At 40.8% G+C, this 23618-nt stretch overlaps 1 protein-coding gene across 3 annotated transcripts in view; it reads left to right on the top strand.

Moving 5' to 3' along the window:
* The window catches only part of LOC127576305 (cytoplasmic dynein 2 heavy chain 1), a 380433-nt gene that overhangs the window by 302452 nt on the left and 54363 nt on the right, over nucleotides 1-23618 (top strand). For all 3 annotated transcript variants that reach the window (XM_052026810.1, XM_052026809.1, XM_052026811.1), the window contains 2 exons: nucleotides 13890-14006; nucleotides 16404-16613. In XM_052026810.1, coding sequence (XP_051882770.1) covers nucleotides 13890-14006; nucleotides 16404-16613 — 327 coding nt within the window. The remainder of the gene's footprint in view (nucleotides 1-13889; nucleotides 14007-16403; nucleotides 16614-23618) is intronic.

The raw sequence follows: 23618 nt of genomic DNA, 5'->3' as shown, positions 1-23618 counted from the left end.
CTGTGTTCTATATTCTATGTAATAGAAATTTATCCTCATCACACTGGTGGTTCTTTTGCCTATTATTTTAAAACTGTGTCCTTTAGCTATTGACTTCCATCAGTGGAGCCAGTTTTTCTTAACTTGCTTTATTAAAACCCTTCATAATTTTGAACATTTCTATATATGGTACAGCTAATAAAGTCACTGTGTCACAGTGCCAGAGACCCAGGTTCAATCCTGGGCTGGGATGCTGTTGTGTGGGGTTTGCATATTCTCCCTGTGACTGTGTGGGTTTTCTCCCTCATCCTAAAGATGTGCAGATTAATTAGCCACTGTAAATTGCCTCTAGTGTTTAGGTGAGGGGTAGAATCTGGAGTTATTGTGTGTGGGGGTGGGGCGTGCTGGTGGTTGAGGAGAATGTGGGGAGAATACAAAAAAAGATGTGATTAATGTAGGATTAGTGTAGATGGGTAGCTGATGGTCAGCATGGACTCGGTGGGTCAAAGGGCCTGTTTTCATGCTGTCTCTCTATACGGTTCTCTATCACCAAAACAACCCCACTCTCTCTAATTTCTCTACATAACTGAAATATCTTTTCTCCCCTCGGTATTCTTGAAAGAAGGCCCAGACAGAAAGGTAGTTCTAAGGGACTTTCTTTACAAAGTTTTATAGTTCAGGAAAAGTTTGAGCTGAGTGGCACTGAGGCCCCTGGTCCTATGAACACATGAACACTTCAGGCCCAACAAAGGAAATTCATTTTTAATTTGTCCTGGTAGACCTTACTAGTTTACTGACACATTTATTAGGTGGAATGGCAGTGTTGGACCTATTATACATCCAAGTCCTCATTCACTGCTAAACTACAGGTCATGGATGCAGGTATTGGAGCTGCCGTTTAATGGCCTTTGTGTTATTATTCATTGGTGAAAATCAAGTTCAGAACTCGTTGCAACTCACGGTAAGAAACAGTACATGGAGGGTTAATAGTAAATCTGTACATTTATGTAGTCATTGAGTAATTAAAAATCCATTACATTCCCATGTGTTGCTAAATAGCTGTGAATAATGGTTAAATTAATCCACTGACACCTTTGCCGCTCTCTTGGAGGTCATATTGGCATCTCTGTGTTGGCTGAAAAGGACCTTTTGGCTTGAATGTGTAAAGTCAAGATCCATATGGCCAGTGTTACCTACAACAGCAAAAATTATCCTGGACCTTAGTCCAACCCATGGGGTTTGATCTTAGGCAAAACGAATAATCTATCTTTCACAGGATCAGCTCTGGCCACAATAGATGAGGTCAACTACAACTTTGCCAGTAACACGCAAAATCACCAAAGATGACACTGGACTTGTTAACAATGAAACAAAATAGCATGAATAAGATCATTATGCTGACAGTTTGAAAAGTGCTTGAGGACCCTTTTCTCAGAATAACTGTTCATTGAAATTTTGAAGGTTGCTTGAGCACTAGGAGACAATCTGCTGTTATAATGTTGAATAAATGGAGATGTCAAGGCGGCTTGCGATTGCAAACGTGCTATGATTGCAGTTTGCCAACTTAAGCATCTTACCGAGCTCAGGTAGACGACAGAGAAAGCAACTCTGAACTGCAATAATATTTTCAGCAATGCTCTTCAAAGGACAATTATTGATAAATATCCTTTCAAAATTAATCATGAACCTTAATATGGCAAAGCATAGTAAACATATAACTGAGAAGTTATAACCACTTTTTCAGTTCCCTTCTACAGTTCCAATGTACGTCAATATTATAAGCAATTAAAAAAAACATTGTTCAATATTTCCTCAGTGAGCAGACCAGTATTCATTCTATATGTCAATTATGGGAAAGTATTACATTTCAATATAGCTTGTGGGCCAAGGAGCAGAAGCTTAGGATCAGGAAGGGGAACTGGTGTAATAATACAGGAATAAAATAAGCAGGAGCTAAGGGTTGAGGATATAACTGAGGTAGCGCTAGTAGATCCAGGATTATGAAGACAAGGCTGCCACAGGGGAAAGGAGTTCATAATTCAGCTGTGGAGCTAAGTTAAAATTTACCCTTTTGTTTTCCAAGGTTTGTTGGAATAGCCACAAATGTAGAGAAAAACAACCCTGGTGCCTTTTGGGGAATAAACCTTTTTTTCTTTGTAGCAGTCTAAATGACTTCCATTTATCAAATATAGCTGGAACATGACATTTTTCCTTAATGCCACTTATAGCAATTCTGACAATTTTGCAACTGAAGTGTTTGTTGTAATTTATATGAAGATGGGAATATTGTTAGATTTGGCTTGCAAGGAATTAAGCCCACAGGATTTCTAAGACCTGGATTAGTTCTGAATATACCTGTTCATGAAGTGGGAATTCCCACATTAAACATGAAGCAGTGTGATCATTTCCATATCTTGAAAGCACTCACACCCATAAGCTGCAGGGTGACCAATTGATTTGAGCTCAGGAGTTAATTTCTGGAACTAGATTAATGCACCTTGTCCTGCTATAAAAGGAACATGACGAAGGAATGGATCCTCTGGAGGGTAGTTCATTCATTAATACTAACAAGAAAAGTAGATATGGGGAATAAGTTCCTCTTAAGGTAATATTGGACAAGTTTAAAGAATTATTGGGCAGATAACTTGCATTTTGGTTTGTAACTGTGATGGTCAAGCATATACTATTAGTTTCATTGTTTGAAGAACACTACAGAAATAAGTTGCTAAGTAGTGAAATGAACCGTACATGTTGGTCTATTCATTCACTTGGTAGAAAAATAAACTTGTTTGATGCAGGTATTAATCAGTTTGTGTTACGGAAAATTGGAAAGGAAATATATGGCACATACAGGCTTACAATATCCTATTCATGGATCAAGGGATTTTAGTGGATGGCCCTTGGTTAAGTTAATGAAGGCTAGATACTGGATGTTAGTTAAACTGCTGACTATAAAAGATGTGGGGTCTAGTTGAAGAGCAACATGGGCATTAATTTGATAGAACAGTACATCTTCTTACCTCTTGGTTCCACAGAAAGAATGCCAGAACCAGGGTTCAGCTCTCTCAGGCATTAATTCTTCCCTTGTCCCAATATGCCAGCTGCTTGTTTAGGAACTGGGTGATTTTCCTCTCCCTGCAGCTAGAGTCAGAAAAAATAGGTAAATGCTTTAATTTATGGGAACGAGGGCACACAGAAGTTCCTTCTCATAATGACAAAAAAGTGATTCTATGCAATTTAAGATATGCTTAACTCGTAGAACAAAATTGCACCCATTTCCTGATATCTTACTAATCAGCAGGAAATTCAACAGTTGACTCTCCAGCAGGTTTGTCTGCTGTAAAGTTTCTCCAGATAAAGTTTCTCCAACCCCTGCACAATGCTCATATTTGTCTCCAGTATGATTTTCAACTTCATTGGTATGAAAACAGTTCTTGTTTACTCACAAAACAATTAACTTTTACTAACCCTGTTTCCATGGAAACAAAACCATCAGAGGAACAACACTGAAAATACATTATTTGGCAGGCTGCTCCATACCATTCTTCTGCCTCACTGCTTACATGGCAAACTGTTCACACCTAATTATTCTTGTGTCTTCAATGATCTTATGCATTCAAAACTAACTTCCAGTGGAGATTTGTATAACCTTACACTTTTCTGGCTGAATAGTATGGTGATGGAATCATAGGCTTCAGAGACATCACAGCCATGGAGGCCGTATTGGAGGAGGAATAGAAGGGGTCATCTTCCACTATTTTATCACTCAAGTTTACAGGGACGCATACTCATAGCTAGACTTGTCCAAGGAGCAGACAATTACCCAGTCCTTTCACAGAATTCACTGTGACCTCCTGCAATTTCAAATACAGCTTCACGTACGTGCCTGGAATCCTTTGCTCTTGGAGGTCAACATCGTGCTTGTTCTCATCTTCCCAACTGGAACATCCCGTTGCTGCTGCTGACCTGTGCAACATCCCACAGTTTTCCAGTCATTGTTTACTGCAGTGTTAGAGAAGTCACCAAAGCTTCATACTCATTGAGAAAAGCCTTCATCTGCTTTCCCTTCAGTCCATGGGAGCAGACAGGATGGGCAAGGGGATTTGCCTGCATTTCAGGCTTTTCCAAAGTGTTGATATAGACTGGATTCATATAGTATTACCTTTTACAGAGACTGCCTTGGTAAAATCCTGCCAGGAGCACCTGGCTTGGCCCTGGAGGTTCTCCTCGGTCCAGTTGCGCAAACATCAGGACTGATGTAGACCTAAATAGGACTGATCTTGACCTAAAATGTCGGCCATCCCTCTGCCTCCACAGCTGCTGGTTAACCTGCTGAGTTCCTCCAGCAGTTTTTGTGCTCCAGATGATAGCGTCTGAAATCTCTTGTGTCTGCACAGACAACATAACTTTTGCTTCCTGCTGTCCACCAGCCTGTCCAGGCTCCTCTGAGGCCCTGGGAGCACTCTCCTTCCCTATTTCCACCATTGTAACATCCATTCTTAAAGTTGCACAGCCCCCCAGCATTTGGAAAGGTGTTGTTTGTATTTTGCTGTCCCTTTAAGGCTTGGCTTATGCTGTTGCTGGCGTGGAGCTTTGCGTCAGCAATTGCAGGATCTTGCAATGGGTCAAAACAATAATAGCCATTAAAATTCTCAGTAAGGTATTTAAAACGTGGCAATTGTGGTAGTGGATGAAGTGGCCTGGAAATTGTAGAATGTGTTCATGGTTTTTCTTCAGAGTATTTATTGCCAACACTGTGTCTGCCGTTTAGTTGGAGTTGTATGTCTCTGAGCGAATAGTCTATAGACAGCAAACAAAATCAATTTCCTGTGTAAGTATTCCTTTTAAAGAGCAGAGATAATAAGCAACTTCTTCCAGTAAAAGCAAGGTAATTTCTCCAGAAAATGCAATTGAAGGATAGTTGTGTATAATTTATGAATATAGTCTCAGTTATTTTTGGCTGTGTAGTCAGTAACCTTGATTGACAGAAGAATTCCTCAGTCTTTTCCATTCTGGCTGGCTGTAGCTCAGTCACCATTGGCAGCCTTTATTTTATTGTATTAGCTTTGTGATGAGCAAGCCTAGCATCCTGCAAAGCGCTGAGGTGTCTAAATAATAACAACAGCTGAACGAAAATGAATGCACTATCAGGAAAAGAAGTTTTTAGTTGTTGAAGTCTAAAATGGTTATCACAGATGAGCTGTGATTATACAGTTGTTACAAACTGAACTTTTCAGAACGTGTAGGAATTGGAACATGCACAGAAGGCTGAAGTACACTCATCCTCGAGACCTTTGTAAAGGCAGGACCTTATGGAATAATTGCAGATCTATCACATTGCCTGTCAGCTGAATAATTTATATGTCATTTTCTTGAATCATTTGTGTGCAGCAAGTTATCAAACAGTGCACATAATTCTCAGTTTGCTGAGGGGAACCAGATTCATAGAAATTGACAATGCCAGTGCCCTTAATGCTATTTGTGTACACATGGTCTTAGTGAAGAAAATACCAAAGTTCTATCACAGTCTTCATTGCTAAGCCTTAGAATCGTAAGGCACAACTCTTATAGAGTCATAGAGTTGTACAGCATAGAAATGGGCCCTCAGTCCACGACATCCATGCCAACCTTTTTGCCCAGCTACATTAATTCCAGTTGCCTGCATTTAGGTCTGTATCCTCTATGCCTCGCTTTTTCAACTACCTGTCTAAGTGTCTCTTAACCGTAGTAATTATATCTGATTCCACCACCTCCTCTAGCAGTAAGTTCTAGATATCAACCACTCTGTTTAGAAAAAAAGCAACTTTCTCCTCAGATTCCCTTTAAAATTCCTTCCTCTCACCTTAAATCTATGGCCCTTGTTTTTGATATGTCTACCATGGGGAAAAGGTTCTGATTATTTACCCTCTCATAATTTAATATACCTTGATCAGGTCGCGCCTCAGCTTCCTCCTCTCCAGGGAAAAGGAACCCAGCTTATCCAGTCTCTCCTCATAACCAAAGTCCTCCAAAAGCTGCATCCTGGTGAATCTCTTCTGTACTCCCTCCAGCTCAACTTCATTCTTCCTATAATGTGACAACCAGGACTGCACACAATACTCCCAAGTGTGTCCTAACCAGTGTTTTGTAAAGTTTCAATATAATGTCCCAACTTTTATATTCCATATCCCAACCAATGAAGGCCAGTATGCCATATGCCTTCTTCACCACTTCTTCTACCTGTGTTGCCACTTTCAGGGAATTATGGACTTGAACCCGAAGGACACTCTGTTCAGCAACATTCCTTAGCACCCTTCCATTTACTGTATATGTACTACCTGTATTTGATCTTCCAAAATACATCACCTCACACATGTTGGGATTAAATACTATCTGCCAATGCTCTCCCCAACTTTCCATCTGATCTATATCCTGCTGTAGTTTTGGACAGTTCTCCTTGCTATCCACAGCATGACCAATTTTTGTGTCATCCGTGAATGTACTAATGTACCTCCTACATTCACGTTCGAGTCATTAATAAACATCACAAACAGCAAGGGTCTCAGCACCGATCCCTGTGCAACTAGTCATAGACTTCCAATCAGAAAAGCAACCTTCCCCCACTACCCTTTGCCTCCTATCACCGAGGCAGTATTGAATCCAATTAGCTGACTTGCCTTGGACCTCGTGTGCTTTAACCTTCTGGACCAGCCTGCAATGCAGGACCTTGTCAAATGCCTTGTCAAAGTCCATACATACAACATTTTGGATGCATTTAACAGATTCTGCCCAATCTAAGTCACTTTACACCAAGGCAATCCCAGTCAATAATAGTTACAAATCCCTCACTACTATGAACCCTATTGCTCTTGCACCTTTCTGCAATTTGATATGTAAGTATCTGTTCCTATAATTCCTGCTGACTAGTGAGAGGCCTATAGTATAACCCCAGCAAAGTGATCGTTCCTCCCTTATTCCTAATCAGTACTGTGACTCCCTTCCTCTTTTGCATTCCCCTCCATCATTGTTTGAAACTTCTATATCCTAGCCCCACCCTTCCCTCAACCATATTTCAGTGATTGCAATAATATCATAATTCCAAGTGTTGATCCATGCTCTAAGCTCATCTAACTTAACTGTGAGGCTTCTTGCATTAAAGTAAATGTAATTGAGTCTGCCAGCCCTTTGACCGATCTACCCATTAGACTTGCTTGATTTATCCTTCACATTTTTCTCCCTATGCACTGCTACTATGTTTTCCAATCCTTGCCAAATTAGTTTAAATCCTCCTGAGTAGCATGAGCAAACCACCCTGCAAGGATATTGCTTCCTTTCCAGTGTAGGTGCAACCCATCCGTCTTGTACACATCCCACCTTCCACCTCCCTAGAAGCCATCCTATAAATCCAGGTACCCAAAGCCTTCCCAGGTGTGGCCACTTTTTAGGCACACATGTCCAATCCTTCTATTTCTGTCCTCACTAACACATGGCACAGGGAGCCATCCTGAAATTACAACCCAAGAGGTCCTGTTTTCTTAACCTTCTGCCAGTCTCCCTAAACTCACTTTGTAGGACCTCATCCCTCTTTCTACCTATGTCATTAGTACCAATGTGTACTACAACCTCTGGTTGTTCTTCTTCGCACTTCAGCATATTTTGTACCTGATCTGAGACATCTCTGACTCTGGCATTCTGGAGTCTCAGTCTTGGTCACAGAAGTGCCTGTCTATTCCCCTCACCTGGACTTTTCCCTCCCCTGCTGTCCATCAGAGCCAACCGTGGTGCCACAAACTTGGTTGTTGCTGCTGCTTTCCTCTGAGAGGACATTTCCCTCAACAATATTCATAGCAGTATATCTGTTTGAGAGGGGAATGACCACAGGAGACTCCTGCACTACCTGTGCACATGGCCCTTCCTGATGGTCACCCACCTCCTTTCTTTCTGTACTTACAGCGTGACTAACTCACTAAGCATATTATCTGTGACATGTTCTGTATCCTGATGCTCTATGATGAGTTCAACTGCTCTGTGCAGCTTGACAGGACCTGCAGCTGGATACACTTTCCGCTGCTGTGGCCACTAGAGACATTGGAAATGTCCCTGATCTCCCATGTTCTGCAGGAGGAGCATACAACTGCCCCTACTTCATATCCTTTATCCCAAGTCCATTCTACTAAGAAAAAGAAGAGAAAAAAAACCTTACCTGGTTACTACTTGCCCTCTTCCACAAAGCCCGCATGTTGACACACAGCCCCTTACAAAGTGACCGTATCCATTATACCTGTCTCTCTGTTTATACCTCTTGCTCACCACCGATCTCACACGTGCTGTCAGTCCTACTGCTGCCTAGGTGCCTTACTGCACTTGCTGTCCTTCCAAGGGTACTTCTGGCTGTTGGAGTGGTTGGCTTAATTGTTAGTGAAGCAAAGGCATCATGTATAACCTTGAAATGGCTGTCCATCATTTTCTGGCTTGAAGAAAGCATTGTGAAAGTTGCATGAAGTGAGACTTCCAAGTGTGAGTTTATAGAGTAATGTCACTATGTAATGACAGTTTCAATTCAGTGTTCCCAATTAATGCAAGTTCTCACTGTTCTCAACGTGGATCACGGCTATGATCTTTGCAGCTCCAGAAGAAAGTACCACAATCGGTTACTTGGGAAAGTTGCTACTGATGACACCGGAATGTTGGAAGGAAGGTGGGAGATCAGTGGGACTTGGACAACGTGGTGGAGAACATGACCTACAGGAGGCATGTTATTTACGTTCTGGGACACAGAGGTCCACCAGAGCTGCAGCAGGGGAGTGCAATCTCTAAACGTTTGTACTTTGTGGAAGCCTGCCAAGTAGGCAAGTGGCCATGCTCACCCATGCGCTAAGATAAAGTAGATTAAGTTATGTCTCCTTTCCTTGAGTTTAGACAACCTCCCTAATGCAGCAGTGAGCAGCAAACTGTGATATGTGGCGGAGATCAGCAGCAGCTGCCTCAAATGATCTTGTGGCTTGGAAGCTCCATGAATGTGAGGCCATGTTTGAATGCTGGCCCTTTAAATAGCACAGTTTCGGAGGAAACATCTTGTGGTTCTGAAAAAAAATAAACTCTTGTTTCTCAGATGTTTGAGCTTGAACATCTTGATGCGGCCAAATTTTGTGACTTGACATAATTTGGAAGCATTTTATGCTGGAGGAGGGAGGGGGAGAGTGCAAGGGAAAACAAAAATCCCACCAAAATGAGAAGATGAATTTCCTAACACACGAAGACACTGAGATATTTGTGAAAAATTGTTCAGTGTGCAACACATTACTGGCTCCAAAGTAATGCAGGACTTGGTCTGTTGTATCTGAGGCAGTTGAAGTTTGCAACAGAGGGTGTAATGGAAGTTGTAAGCAAGTAGGAATTAAAATAGGTTGCCAGAATTTTGAAAATTTTATAGCAAAGTGGTTACTGCAAGTGGGATCAATCAAATGTTTGGTTTGTGATGGTGATAAATCAGATACATTTATCATGCAGCTTAAAATTTGGATCATTAACTACAATGGTACAAAGGTCATGTGCAATTCTTCACCTCGGGTGACTTGCTAGGCAATAATAATTAATTTGTCTTTTGTATGAGTTCTGGAGTGCTAAAGTTTTATCAAGTGATTACAGAATAAATATGTTCAGTATATTTATTTTCAAAAACTTAAGATGCTATTCTTAATAAGGCATTTGAAAAAAATAACGTGGTAAATTTGTAAGATTAAAGCAGAGTTGGTGATTAAGGATTCACACTGTCATGGCTGAGTGATTAACGACAATATTTTACCAAATGACTTTTGTTCTTTATTCACAATTTTCTACAGCATGATGTTGAAAAACAAATAGTTTAAATTTCAGTAGTTTTAGGAATGGTTGTGTAGAAATCGGATTGCCCCTGTTTTTGAGGAACTGAAACATGGGTGCATGTAGTGCTAACACCCAATTGGGTCCTTCATAAAGAATCAAGAAATTTTCCAAAATGAAACCTGTGTAGTTCATATTGGGACCTCTTCAATTTCAGGCATGTCCAAGTACTTTGAATGCAAAAAAGGCCATCAGTCCTTAAATACGTCCTTCCCCTGGAGCCAGAAAACAGTAACACAGACCTTGGCTGCCCTGTGGAGGCAGAGGTTGCAGAGGGAAAGGAGACTTGTATTCACTCAAAAGGATATTCAGGTCCTGATCAATGAGATAAATGCAAGCATACCTGAACTACCAACAACAGGCATCTCAAGACGCTTGAACAATACCACCAGTACTGTCTCCACAAAACTCAGCAAATTCACTGGAAGGATAAACAAACCAATGTCAGTTTCCCCTCTCCACCCGCGGCCAAGAAAGCTCACCAGCACTTCTACTTCCTCAGGAGGCTAAAGAAATTTGGCATGTCCCATTTGACCCTCACCAATTTTTATTGATGCACCATAGAAAGCATCCTATCTGGATGCATCATGACTTGCTATGGCAACTGCTATGCCCATGACCACAAGAAACTGCAAAGAGTTGTGGACACAGCTCAGCACATCACAGAAACCAGCTTCCCTTCCATGGATTCTGTCTACGCTTCTCGCTGCCTTGATTCCACTCACCCTGGACATTCTCTCTTCTCCCCCATCCCATTGGGCAGAAGATATAAAAGCCTGAAAGCATGTACCACCAGGCTCAAGGACAGCTTCTATCCCTCTTTATAAGTCTATTGAATGGTTCCCTTGTACAATTGGTTCCCTTGACTCTTGACCTTACAATCTACTTCATTGTGCACTTACACTTGCACTATCTACCTGCACTGCACTTTCTCTGTACTGTAACATTTTATTCTGCACTCTGTTATTGATTTTACCTTGTACTACCTCAATGCACTGTTGAAATGAGTTGATTTGTATGGATGGTAAGCAAGACAAGTTTTTCACTGTACCTTGGTACGTGTGACAATAATAAACCAATTTGCCAATTCCCAGCATTGAGGTGCTAATTATACTCAGTCAGCACCATTGGACAGGCCATGGTGTTTGTGTACCTAACATCGGACCCCCATAAATCTATTCCAAGCTCAGTTACAGAGAGAGATTACCAGGAGGCAGAAGAAATGATTCAAGGTTGTGCTCAAAGCCACCTTCAAAAATGCAGCATTCCCACTGGCTCATGAGAATCCCTGGCCTTTGATGGCTCAAAGTAGAGAAGGAGTATTTGGGATGGTATTGAGAACTTCAAAGCCGTGCATCGGGAGCACAGAGATTCCCTGCATAAATGGTGGAAGGAGCACACCACTACACAAACTAACCAGCTGGCCAACCTATCAGGACCCTCTTGGCCCATCTATGAATGATTCTGCTTTTCCACATTGGCTTCATCAAGTCACTGCAAAACCCACACATCTGAAGTGGTAGCAAGTTATCCTTGATGCTGACAGAATCCCAAAGAAGACAAGTGCAGAGTGGAAATTTTCCTAGCAAATGTATTTTATACATAGTCTGAGTTCTTTAAGGAGGCTGCTATTCATCAGGAAATACAGATGTTGGAGCAAGGTATTGAGGTTAATTGGAGCAGGGATTTATTCATTCTTTCATGTGCTGGACTTAGTGTGGAGGGACTTGCACAACAGTATGTGAGGGGATGTTATTGACACTGCGGTTTTCTAGGTAATCATCAGTGTATTCTGTTGCTATTAGAGATCCCACGTTCCAGCAAGCTGACATCTGTGGCACTTTACCCTTCTGATATAATTCCTGTGCATTCCTGTGAATGAAGTTCACTTCTGTAATTTACTCCCTGGACAATTCATGCTTTCAGTCTTTGAGCTTCTGGTTGCTATGGTCACATTGGTTGGCATTGAAGCTTCAGAGAAGCTGCCCTTTCCTTATTGATGTAATGTATTTCCAGCATCTTAATAATAAAGGACAAGGGTAAGCTTTTAGTGTGAAGAGAGAGCAGGAAGAGAAGTTGCTGGTAAAAGTTGTTGCAGTATATAAGGTGAAATATAAATAAGAGGAACAAAGGTTGAGGTGTGAACAATCGCTGTTTAAAAATCATCAAAAGTTGCCATTTATCATGACCATAGCTCCTCTCCCTGCCTGTAATGATCAGCAACTTTTCTTCCAAAGGGCAAAGGATGTGTGGTCACACTCAGCCTCCTTCAGTTACAGCTCATCACTGGTGTCTGCAGCCTTTTGCTGCAAGAGAGAAAGTGTGCTTATAATTTAGTGCGTGGTTAGCAATTTGGATCCAATTGTATTTCTAGGCTGAACTGTTTCTGTCAGCTGAGAGGTCAGACATTTTATCTGAAAGCTAGCATTTCCATGGTTCAGCATGCTCTAAAGCACTACACTGGTATATCAGTTAAGCTTATTTGATCAAATCTTGGAAATGGAGTTTAAACACACAGGGTGTGACAGGCAAAAGAACTATCATGGAGCCACACTGGACACCGAATACCTACTCTTCATTTTAATTTAATTGCATTGTCTTTTCTTACATGTAGGTTTTCCTATCTGCAATAAAAACAATTTGTTTTTATCCAATGTTTTTAACAAAATAAAAGATTCTAAAATCCCTAATAAACTGAGAGTAAACCACAGGAGGATTTATTGCAACATGAAGTTAGATCAAATAAAGTTTGGTTTTAGGGTCCATCTTAAAGGGAGGTGGAAGGAGAGAATTGCAGAGCTTAGGGTTCAGGCAGCTGGTGGCCCAGGAAGGCGAAGGAGATCACAAATACATGTAAACCTAGAATTAGTGGAAATAAGGTTGGAGGTTTGTAGGGCTGGAGAAAATTATAAGTGTAGTGTCTGGAAAGTGATGGAGTGTTGTCAACATGTGGTATGGGCATTTTAAAATCAAAATCTTACAAGACTGGGAACATTTGTAAGTCAGCAATCTGGGTGATGGGTTGTCAAGGTCATTTGTTATCCTTCCGTTCATTGTTGGGCTGGATCCACATACAAACCCTCTGGTACAGCAAGTGATTTTGAGGCCTTGGTTCTTGATCTGACCTGCTGCCCACATACTAGCACCCCGGTACAACTAGTGATCTTGAGAATTTGGTTCTGTAGCAGATCAGAAATAATTAAAACTGTAAAGAATAAATTATTTAAAACACTTTAAACTACTGTTGATTGATTAATAACAAATATACAGTGAAATAAACAAAAGTAACAAAGTGTCGATACCAGAATTAAATGGGACTGCACTAGATGCACAAACAATGGCTGACATAAAGCTGAAGGGCCAGTGTGTCCAGTGAACACCTTTAGACTCAATGATGAATCCTGTTGAGGATGGACAAGTCAATTTTGTTAGTGTCTAACCTCCTGTGCATTCCATGATTGGATACCTGTACGTGGTGATGTGTGATCTGATCCATTGTGCCTAGATCAAAATCACACATTGATCAACTATCAGAAATCCAAAGCATTACCATTGTTGTATCTCGTATTGACATTGCTGTCATGGAGAAGCCGTTGGGCATAGCTTGTCAATTAATATAATTGCTGTTGTATTGGATGGCTAGCTAAATTAACAAAAGTCTCTTGAGGAGTACTTGGTGGGTTAATTTAGGGCTCTCTGTTGCTAACAGAATAAATTGTGATGTTGATTAGTTTCTCCCTGTTTCTAGTATTTAGATTGTTGTTTTCTTCAGATGCAGGCAGTGATAATGCAGTTAATGCTTCCACAAAGTAACAGAAGATTCCGTCGCAAGTCCAGGACCTAATGTTTCTTGGTCCTTGCAGAAATTAAGACTACTCTGGTAGAATTGTGTCAAGATTACAACAGAGATCTCGTATATTGGTCATTGTAAATGGATCTTGTATATTGGTCACTGTAAATAAGCACAATCTTTATCTGTATTTCACTGTAATGTCAGCACATATCTACCCATGTTTGATTATTCCTGGTCACTACTTTTTCCCTCCCAGGTCATTTCCCAGCTGCGGATTCTAAGCAGGTCAATGACAGCAGGGTGTAAATTTGACAGAGAAATTTGGTCCAATGAGTTGTCTCCCATTCTCAACCTCTGGAAAAAACTTAACCAGGTAAGATACTGTCCAAATAAAAATCATTTGTGCATCCATTTAGTGCATGCAAACTGTAAAGATATCTAGCTAATTAACTGAAATTTTCGGTGGGGTTATGCGTCAGCAGTCGCCAGACCCCAGAGAAAGTATGTAAATAGCTAAAAAGAACAAGGTTCCAATAGGTTTAGCAGAGAAGTCTACATGGAGTTCAGTAAAGTATTTGACAAGGTTCCATGTGGCAGACTGGTCCAAAAGGTTAGAGTCCTTGGGACTCGGGATCCAAAACTGATATGGTGACAGGCGGCAGAGGATGATGGTGGAGGGTTGTCCTTGTGCTTGGAAGCTTGTGATCAGTAGTATATCACAGGAATCAGTGATGAAACCCTTACTGTTTGTCATATACATTAATGATACGGATATGAATGTTGGAGGAATGATTAATAAGTTTGCAGATGACATGTAAATTGGTGGTGTTTTTGAAGATATTGATTAGTTGGTAAAATAGGCAGATTAATGAGAAATAGCATTTAACCCTGATAAGTGCGAGGTGATGCACTTTGGGAGGACTAATAATGGTAGAACATACACAATGAATGGTAGGGCCCTATGGCATATTGAGGAACCTTGGTGTACAAGTTCATTGATCCCTCAAGGCAGCAGCACTGGTAGGTAAGGTGATGAAGAAGCTGTACAGAATACCAGTCTTCATTAACCAGGCCTAGAATATAAGACCAGCAAGGTTATGTTTCAACTTTTAAAAAAATTTGGATAGGCCACAGCTGAAGTACGTGTGCAGTTCTAGTCACCACACTATGGGAAGAAAATGCACTGGAGAGGCTGCAGAGGAAATTCAGCAGGAGATTGGTCCAAAAGGTTAAAGCCCATGGGAGCCAAGGCAATCTGACAAATAGGACCCAAAATTGACATGGTGATAAGAGGCAGAGGGTGATGGTGGCTATGAAGAAAGATTGGCCAGGGAGCAGAGGAGACTGAGGGTTTGGGGGGTATATGATTGATGTATTCAAAATTATGAGGGGCATAGACAGGGTAGATAATAGGAAACTTTTCCCTGACCAGATGTGTCAAAAACAGAAGGATACAAGTTTAGTGTAAGGGGGAGGAGGTTTGGGGGATTCTGAGAATTTTTTTCCACCCAGAAAATGGTTGGAATCAGGACCACACTACCCAAGTGGGTGGTGGAAGTAGGTACTTTCACAGCACTTAAGTATTTAGGGAAGTACCTGAATTGTCAAGGCACAGAAGGCTAAGGACTAAGTCTTGGTAAATGGGATTGTTGTAGATGGGTAATTGATGAGGAGCATGGATATGGTGGGCCAAAGGGCCTGTTTCAATGCTGTGTGAATCTATGACTATGTTAATTCTAGCTGCAGTGCCACATGTTGCGTATTGTAAATATTCCAATATCCAATGGTGTTCATTGGCAACCAAGATAGAATAATGGAATATAGATTGAACTATTATCTTCCTCTCCTTCCTATTAACACAGAATTAGTGTGGCAAGACTGAATTGGCAGAATAGCAACTGATTCAAGCACAGAAAATATTGGCAAAACTTAGTAGGTCAGACATTGTTCTGATGAAAATTCATTGACCTGAAGCATTAACTCTGTTTTATCACTCCATAGATGCTGACCAACTTGCTGAGTATTTCCTGAATTTTCTTCTTCTTAATTTCAAATTTCCTGCATCTGTGATTTGCTTTGCTTTTCACTAACAACTGATACCCACAGTGTGAAAAAATGTAACGTTTTAAAAGAATGAGTTCCTTGCTTTCAATGGTTTTACTAATATTTTATTTGAAAAACTTAATCTCTCTCAAAATTTAAACAAGAGTTTATTTTTTCAGCCAAGCGACAATGTAGGTTGAATTTGAATTTTACAGTCTGTCTTTGGAATTAGTGTCTAATTTCTCAACACACTCTCTGGCAGTTATATCTATGAATTTTTTTTGCTCTTTTCTTTAGTAAACCTTTTTATAGAAATTCAATCATGTAGTATGTATAAACATTATGTTACAGGATGAAGCTTCCAGGCTTCTATCTTTAAAAGAAGATATTGTATTGACTGCCAGTGCAAAGAATAAAATTTCCACACTGAAACATTGGAACAGTAGAGTGGAAATCTAATGTGCTTTCTTTGAATCTGAGGAGGCAATTTTAATTATCTTGCTGGGTAGGAAACATATGGTGGAATGCTGGTTTATGTAACATTCCTAATATAATCCTCCTTTAACTTCTTGAGAAGAAATTGAACCTATTCCCATTAATACCAAACAATAAATTGAAACAAGAAAAATCAATGTAAATCTTTTATAAAATTATAAGAGGAAGTTAATCAATATTTTCTGTTTTTTTAAATTAATTTGCTTTTTAACAATTACCATTTTCTTCTTAGGGCTCTCAGCTAATTCACCAAAAGATATCTCCTCCAAATGAGAAGCAGGGTTCTCCTATCCAGTCATTCATAGCTTTGGAACAATACAATGCCATACGGTTGGTGCAAAGTGTTCATCAGTCTCTGGCAGCAATGAGCAAAGTTATAAGAGGAACATCTTTATTGACATCCTCAGTGCAGAAGCTGGCAACTGCACTGATGAATCAAGAGGTACCTTTCTGAAAATTATGTTTTTATTTCATTATATATTTTGTATATGTTATGCTTTAGACATTTGTAAATGTCCAAGGCTTTAGGACCCAACAAAACAATACCCCATAAGACAGCATAATGGCACAGCTAGTAGAACTGCTGCCTACAACTCCAGTGACTTGGGTTCTATCCTGACTTTTGGTGCTGTCTGTGTGGAGTTTGCATGTTCTCCTTGTGACCCTGTGGATGTTCTCCCACATACCAAAAACATGTGGTTGGTAGGTAAATTGGCTATTGTAAATTGCCCTAGTTTGTAGAGTCATAGAGTAATACAGCACGGATACAGGCCCTTCAGCCCAACAAGTCTATGCCAACCACAGTGCCCACCAGCTAGTCCCAATTTCCTGCATTTGGCCCATATCCCTCTAAGCCTCGCCCCTCCATGTACCTATCCAAGTGCTTCTTAAATGATACCATTGTACCTGCTTCAACCACTTCATCTGGCAACTCATTCCATATATTCACCAACCTCTGCATGAAAAAGTTGACCCTCAGGTCCCTTTTAAATCTTTCCCCTCTCACCCTAAACCTATGCCCCTTAGTTTTGGACTCCTGCTCAGAGTCCCACCACCCTACCAATCTACTTTAAACCCTCCTGTGTCACATTAGCAAATTTCCCTGCAAGGATATTTGTCCCTCTCTGGTTTAAGTGCAACCTGCCCCTCTTGTACAGGTTAGCTCTACCCCAGAAGAGATCTCAATGGTCCAAGAACCTGAATCCCTGCCCCCTGCACCAGCTCCTCAGCCATGAATTCATCTGGTCTATCCTTCTATTTCTGACCTTGCTAGCACGTGGCACTGGGAGTAATCCAGAGATCACCACCCTCAATTTCCTGCTTCTTAACCTCATACCCATCTCCTTATACTCATTCTGCAGGACCTCATTCCTTGTTCTACCCATGTCTTTTGTACCAACATGTACAGCAACCTCTGGCTGTTCATCCTCCCCCTCAGGTATTTTCTGCAGCTGCTCAGAGACATCCTTGACCCTGGCACCCAGGGGATAACACATCATCCTGGTGTGTCTTCTGTGGCCACAGAATTTCCTGTCTAACCCCCTCTCACTATCAAATCTCCTATCATTATCATCCCTGTCTGACTGCACCCTTTCCCTGTGAACCACAGGGCTGGTCGCAGTGCCTGAGACCCAACTGCTGCTGCTAGCCCCTGAAAGAACATCCCCCTCAACGGTATCCAAAGAGGTATACCTTTTAGTAAGGGGAATGGCCACAGGGGAACCCTGCTCTGTCTGCATACTCCCTTTACTTTTCCTGGTGGTCACCCATCTATCTGAAGCCTGTACCTTGGATATAATCACCTCTGTAAAAATCTCATATGATGTTCTCAAATTCCCAGAAGATCCTGAGTACATCCAGCTCCAGTTCCTTGACCCAGTCTGTCAGGAGCTGCAGCTGGGTGCACTTCCTACAGATGTAGTCATCAGGGAGGCCATGATGTTCCCTGACTTCCCACATTTTGCAGGAGCAGCATTCCACTGCCCTACCTACCATCCTGCCTACACTGAATCAACTATTAAGGATCAATAACAAAATAAAACCTCACGTGTTCTTACCTGTGCATCCTCACTGAAGCCTTTTTAAAGATCTGCTCTCATTCCCTACACCTGGGCCACTTACTCAGCCTCGTCACACTGAAGCCTCCCCACTCCTACACTGGCCCACTCTCACAATGGCTGCTCTGCTTGACCCCACCTTCTTTTTATTAGCTGCTGTTAATGAGCTAATTAGCCAATGAACTGTTAACTAATGATTTGCAAACTTGCCTCTTTTAGAGTTCTGTAAAGTGAAAGCTCACAAGCAAGTCCCAAGGCCTACCTTGTAAAGAAAACTGTAAAGTGTAGGTGAATGGTAGAATCTGGGGAGATGATGGGTACGTAGGGAGAATAAAATGGTATAGGATTATGGTAAATGGGTACTGACTTGCTGGAATGAAGAGCCTGTTTCCATGCTGTATTACTTTATGACTTTAATATGGGTGCCATCTGCATGCTATGCTGTGCACATTGAAGCCTGCAACATCAATGAACCTATGGAGACAAAAGAGAGACCGCATATGCTGGAAATCTGGAGCAACACACGAGATGCTGGAGGAACTCAGTAGGTCAGGCAGCATTAATGGAGGCCATCAGTTAACCTGTGCCTGCTGCTTTCCACCCAATGAGACGGAGATGAATTTTCTTTTTCTTAAGCAGAGAACCTGCTTCTTACTTTCCCTGAAGTTACATAGGCCAGTGTATTGGGAGAAAATGGTAATATCCCCAGTTATAGGTTAGAATGATACTTAAGGTCATTGTAACCTTCATGGCTACAGAGAGTCCAGAATGTTTTGCTCCTCAAGACCTATGCTACCCAAATACTCTAGCAGGATCAGCCCTCCTAACCAAAGGTCACCTTCTCACACTTCCTCACTTCCTCTTTACTCTTTTGGCAGCATAGCTGCTCTTCGGACCTTCTCTTATGCCTCCCTACCATGCAAGAGACTGAGGTGGAATGGCCATTGAAGCACATATCCAACTTGAGCATTAGCTACAGTGCTTTCTGTATGTTATTTTCTTGGAAGTTGCTGCTATCGGTTTAACCTGCCTTAAACTTGTCCAGGAAGAAGATCGCATCACAAATAACTTCTAGGCAACAAGCAAGCATCTGTTCCCATGAATAATGGTTTTACTACAATGGACACGTGGTTCCACCAAAATGATAATCAAGGGAACCATTAACATCTTATAGAGGAGTTTTTCCCGTTTTGATCGATGGGATTTGGCTTTGCAGTTTATCACAGCTCATGCATTCCACAGTTCATACCTTTCTTTATCTAAGAAGTTTTGGGTGTGAATAGAATACTTCCTGGGAAGTTGGCCACAGAATACTGTGTGAGGCCCCGAGCAGCTTTTAATTTTGTAGTGTGAGATTGTATTGATGTCCAGCATACCCAATATAATGAAAAGTATATGACCAGTGGGGCAACTTCCCTGCTCCTGTCAGGTCACTGAATTTCTAGCAATGCTGGCTTGCAATCCTGAGGGGTCAGAAACAATTATTTGGGATATTTCCTTCAGTGGAGTCTAAACCTGTTGCTATACTCATCAGCAAACCTTGGTATTTTGGAGCTTGCAATCTGTCTTCTAATCTCATAGCATTTTAAAATTATTTAAACAAGGTTTTGCCCTAAGATCGACAGGACTTCTATTATCACCGATAACAGGTGTAACACTTGGTACACACACCTAGCACCTTACCATCTAGAATTTCCATACTCTGATTCTGTAATTTCCACCATCATAATGGTAGCTTACCAGTAAATTATTTATAACTTGTATTCTCTTCTTTCTTGTCAGTGTGCATGATATTCTGAAGTTGGTCAGGAAATTATAATCTACTGTTATCTGGGTAAATGTTCACAAGAAATTTGGAATGGTCAATTGAAAGATCAGATTTAATGCCATAGACAGAGAGGCAATAACAATAATAGGCCATAACCCATAGGAACCATGTTTTATTAGAAATGTGTCACTATTTTCTAGGGGCAAAGGGCTTAATAAAGTAGGAGAGGCTCAGGGGTTATAACAGAGGAACAGTGCAGCTGAGTGGCTTTCTTGCATCCTGCAGTGTAAGTGTGATTTAATCTAAAGCGGAATCTTATCCAACCTGCATCAGCATATTGACAGCAAATATGAAAAGCAGATGTTAGTATACAGTCAGTGCACATTTGTGATTGTTCCTACCACTGGAATTGCATTTTCTGTAGAAAATAATAATTTCTAATTGAATTCTGATAAATTAACAATCCTTTCATGCTTGTGAACTTTCAATGTCACAGCTCCAGAGCTTGAACGATACAGTGAAAGGTTTTAAATTAAAGTGATAGAAAACATTTATCCAGAGTTTTCATTTCCTTGCAGACACACTCTCTCATCATTGTCTCTGCTGATTTCCACTCCCCTACCAGCATCATCCTCCTCAGCCTGGCTGACCTTCTTCATGCATTGAACAAGTGATTCCACGTATTTCCTGCAGATAACAGGCAACACTATGAAACTTAGTGACCTTGTTGGTCTTTTCATTTGGTACATAGACCATTCCTGATTCCAGTCTTATCCAGTACATTGATAACTATATCCATGCCTTTTCCTATACTGAGCTGGTTGTTTTACAACTTGGTATTATATTTGACCCTTAAATGAGTTTTATATCACAAAACTGTGCTCTCACTGGTACAGCCTATTTCATTCATTGTGACATTGTCCCACTCTTTTCATGTCTCAGCTCATCTGCTGCTGATTAATGCCATTGTTCCCACTCAGTTTTATTGTTTCACTTAATTCCTGGTTGGCCTCCCTTACTATATATTCCATTAACCTGAGGTCAACAAGAAATCAGCTACCCCTGTCCAAATTCTCAAGAAGACCCATTTATTCACCACCCTTTTCTTAGAGGCTTACATTGGCTGCCATTAAGCAGCACCAATTCTCATTGTTTTCAGACCTCTTTATGATTTTGTCTCTCTTTGTCTCTATAATCTCCTCCAACTCTGAAGCCTTTCAATATGTTTGTTCTTCTCCAGTTCTATCTTCTTTATCAATCCCGGTTTAATTGTTCTTTATTTGGTGGTGATATTTTCAATTGCCAAGACTCTAAGCTCTGCCCTAAATCTCATCACTTAATTTCTTTTTTCTTTTATGAAACTTCTTAAACCCAACCTCTTTGACCAAGCTGTTGATTATCTGCTCTTGTATCTTGTAATGAGGCTTGGGAATTTTTCTATATTAAGGGCAGTACATTAATACAATTTGCTGTTATTTGGAAGCAAAATGCTGCAGAAACTAGAAATCAGTGCAAAACACTCTCCAGATGAAGTTGTGATGTAATTCTTTCAATTTAGTATACCATTTTCACCAATTATGATGTGCCTCCCATATGCACAGTGGAGGCTAAGCACAGATTGAGTGACTGATTTGCAGAGCGCCTTCTTTCGATCCATCACATAGAACATAGAATGGTACAGCACAGACACAGGCCTTTCCACCCATGATGTCTGTACTGACTACGATACCAAACTACACATCTGCCTGTGTGTGGCCTATATCCCTCAATTCCCTGCCTGTTCATGTGTCTGTCTAAATGCCTCTCCCTAGTTATCCTCTAGGTTTTAATGTATGTATAAAATGCCATGGGATTCTCTTTAATCCTACTTGCCAAAGACATTTTATGGCTCCTTTTCGCCCTCCTGATTCTCTGTTTAACTCCTCTCCTGCTTCCTTCATATTCCTCAAAGGCCCTGTAAGTTTTCACCTTCCTAAACCTTATATATGCTTCCTTTTTCTTTTTGTCTACATTTGCAACATCTCTCATCATCTAAGGTTCCCAAACCTTGCCATTCTTGTCTTTCTTCCTCACACAAACATGTTAATCCTGAATTCTGACCTGCTGGTATTTAAATGACTCCCACATGTCAGATGTGGACTTGCCCAATAACAGCTGCTCTCAAGCTATTCTTCCCAGCTGCTGTTGTAATTAGCCTTTCCCCAATATAGCACTTTCCGTCAAGGTCCAGTCTTATCCTTATCCATAACTATCTGAAAACTAATGGAATTATAACCGCTGTTCCCAAAATGTTGTCCCACTGAAACTCTGCTCATCTGGCCAGGCTCATTTCCCAATACAAGGTCTGGTATGCCCCCTTCCCTGCATGGATTATTTGCATACTGTGTCAAGAAACCCTCCTGGATGCACCTAACAAATTCTGCCCCATCTAAGCCTCTGGCACTAAGTGAGTCCCAGTCAATTTTGGGGAAATTAAAGTCACCCCTACAACTACTTTATTGCTTTTACATCTTTCCATAATCTGCTTACATACAGTATCTGTTCCTCTGTCTCCTGCTGGATATTGGGAGGCCTATAGTATAACCCCATCAGAGTGATTATACCTTTCTTTTTCCTGAGCTCCACCCATATTGCCTCACTTGATGAGCCCTCCAGGATGTCCTCTCTAAGTGCCGCTTTGACATTCTCCTTGATCAGTCGTGTAACTCCCCCGCCTCTTACATCCCTCTCTATGGCATTTTACATCCCCTTCTATCACCATGACCATGGCTTCCAATCATCTGTTAGCTTATTCTCTGTTCCATTCCCACTCTGACTTCTCTGTCTGATGCTGTTCCAACAAAGCTTAATGTAAACTCAAAGAATGGCACCTTGTCTTCTGACCAGATGCAATATAGTCTTCCCAGAGTTCAACAATTTCAGATAATAAGCATTTCCAGCATTTTAGTTTCAAATTTCCAGAATTCACAGTACTTTCTCCTGGTAATTTCAGATAATGATTTGCTTCTCCCTTCAAACTGATCTTTTTTCCCCAACTTGTCCCATTACCAACTTCTTTTAACTATCATATTATCCCTTTTGCCATTTAATCTCTCCCACCTTTAACAGTCACAGACCTTTTCTCCTTCATTCTCCCCTCCCCTCTTTTTCTGCACCTTAAAACCTATCTATCCTAATCTGTTATAAGGTCAACAATGTGAAATGTTTATTCATTTTCTCTCTCTACTGATACTGCCTACCTGTTGAGTGTTTCCAGCAGTTTTCTATTTTTATTTGTTATAGTTATTATTTAGTTAGAAAAAAATCGTCAACTTTACTTTAAATTTTCACCTCCCACTTGTCTTCATGTGGTGCATCTTTGACGCATCTCTACCCCTCCTCAACTTCTCTATATCAATTTCAGAGAATAGGCTGTCAGCCACAATATACCAGAAATCCATTAACTTCTACAGCTACCTTGATTACATGTCCTTCATACTGCTTCCTGTGAGGTCTATGCCAATTAATACCGAAATTAGTAAGTGCCTAGAAGTATTTCTGTGTCTCTGGCCAACATCCCTTATGTGTCCCTGATTAAAGAAATTGGTTCCAATATTTACTGTTTTTGTTTCAGATTTACACT

The sequence above is a fragment of the Pristis pectinata genome, chromosome 11, assembly GCF_009764475.1.
Source record: "Pristis pectinata isolate sPriPec2 chromosome 11, sPriPec2.1.pri, whole genome shotgun sequence".
NCBI classification, from domain to species: domain Eukaryota; kingdom Metazoa; phylum Chordata; class Chondrichthyes; order Rhinopristiformes; family Pristidae; genus Pristis; species Pristis pectinata.
This window is presented reverse-complemented; position numbering and strand designations above follow the sequence as displayed.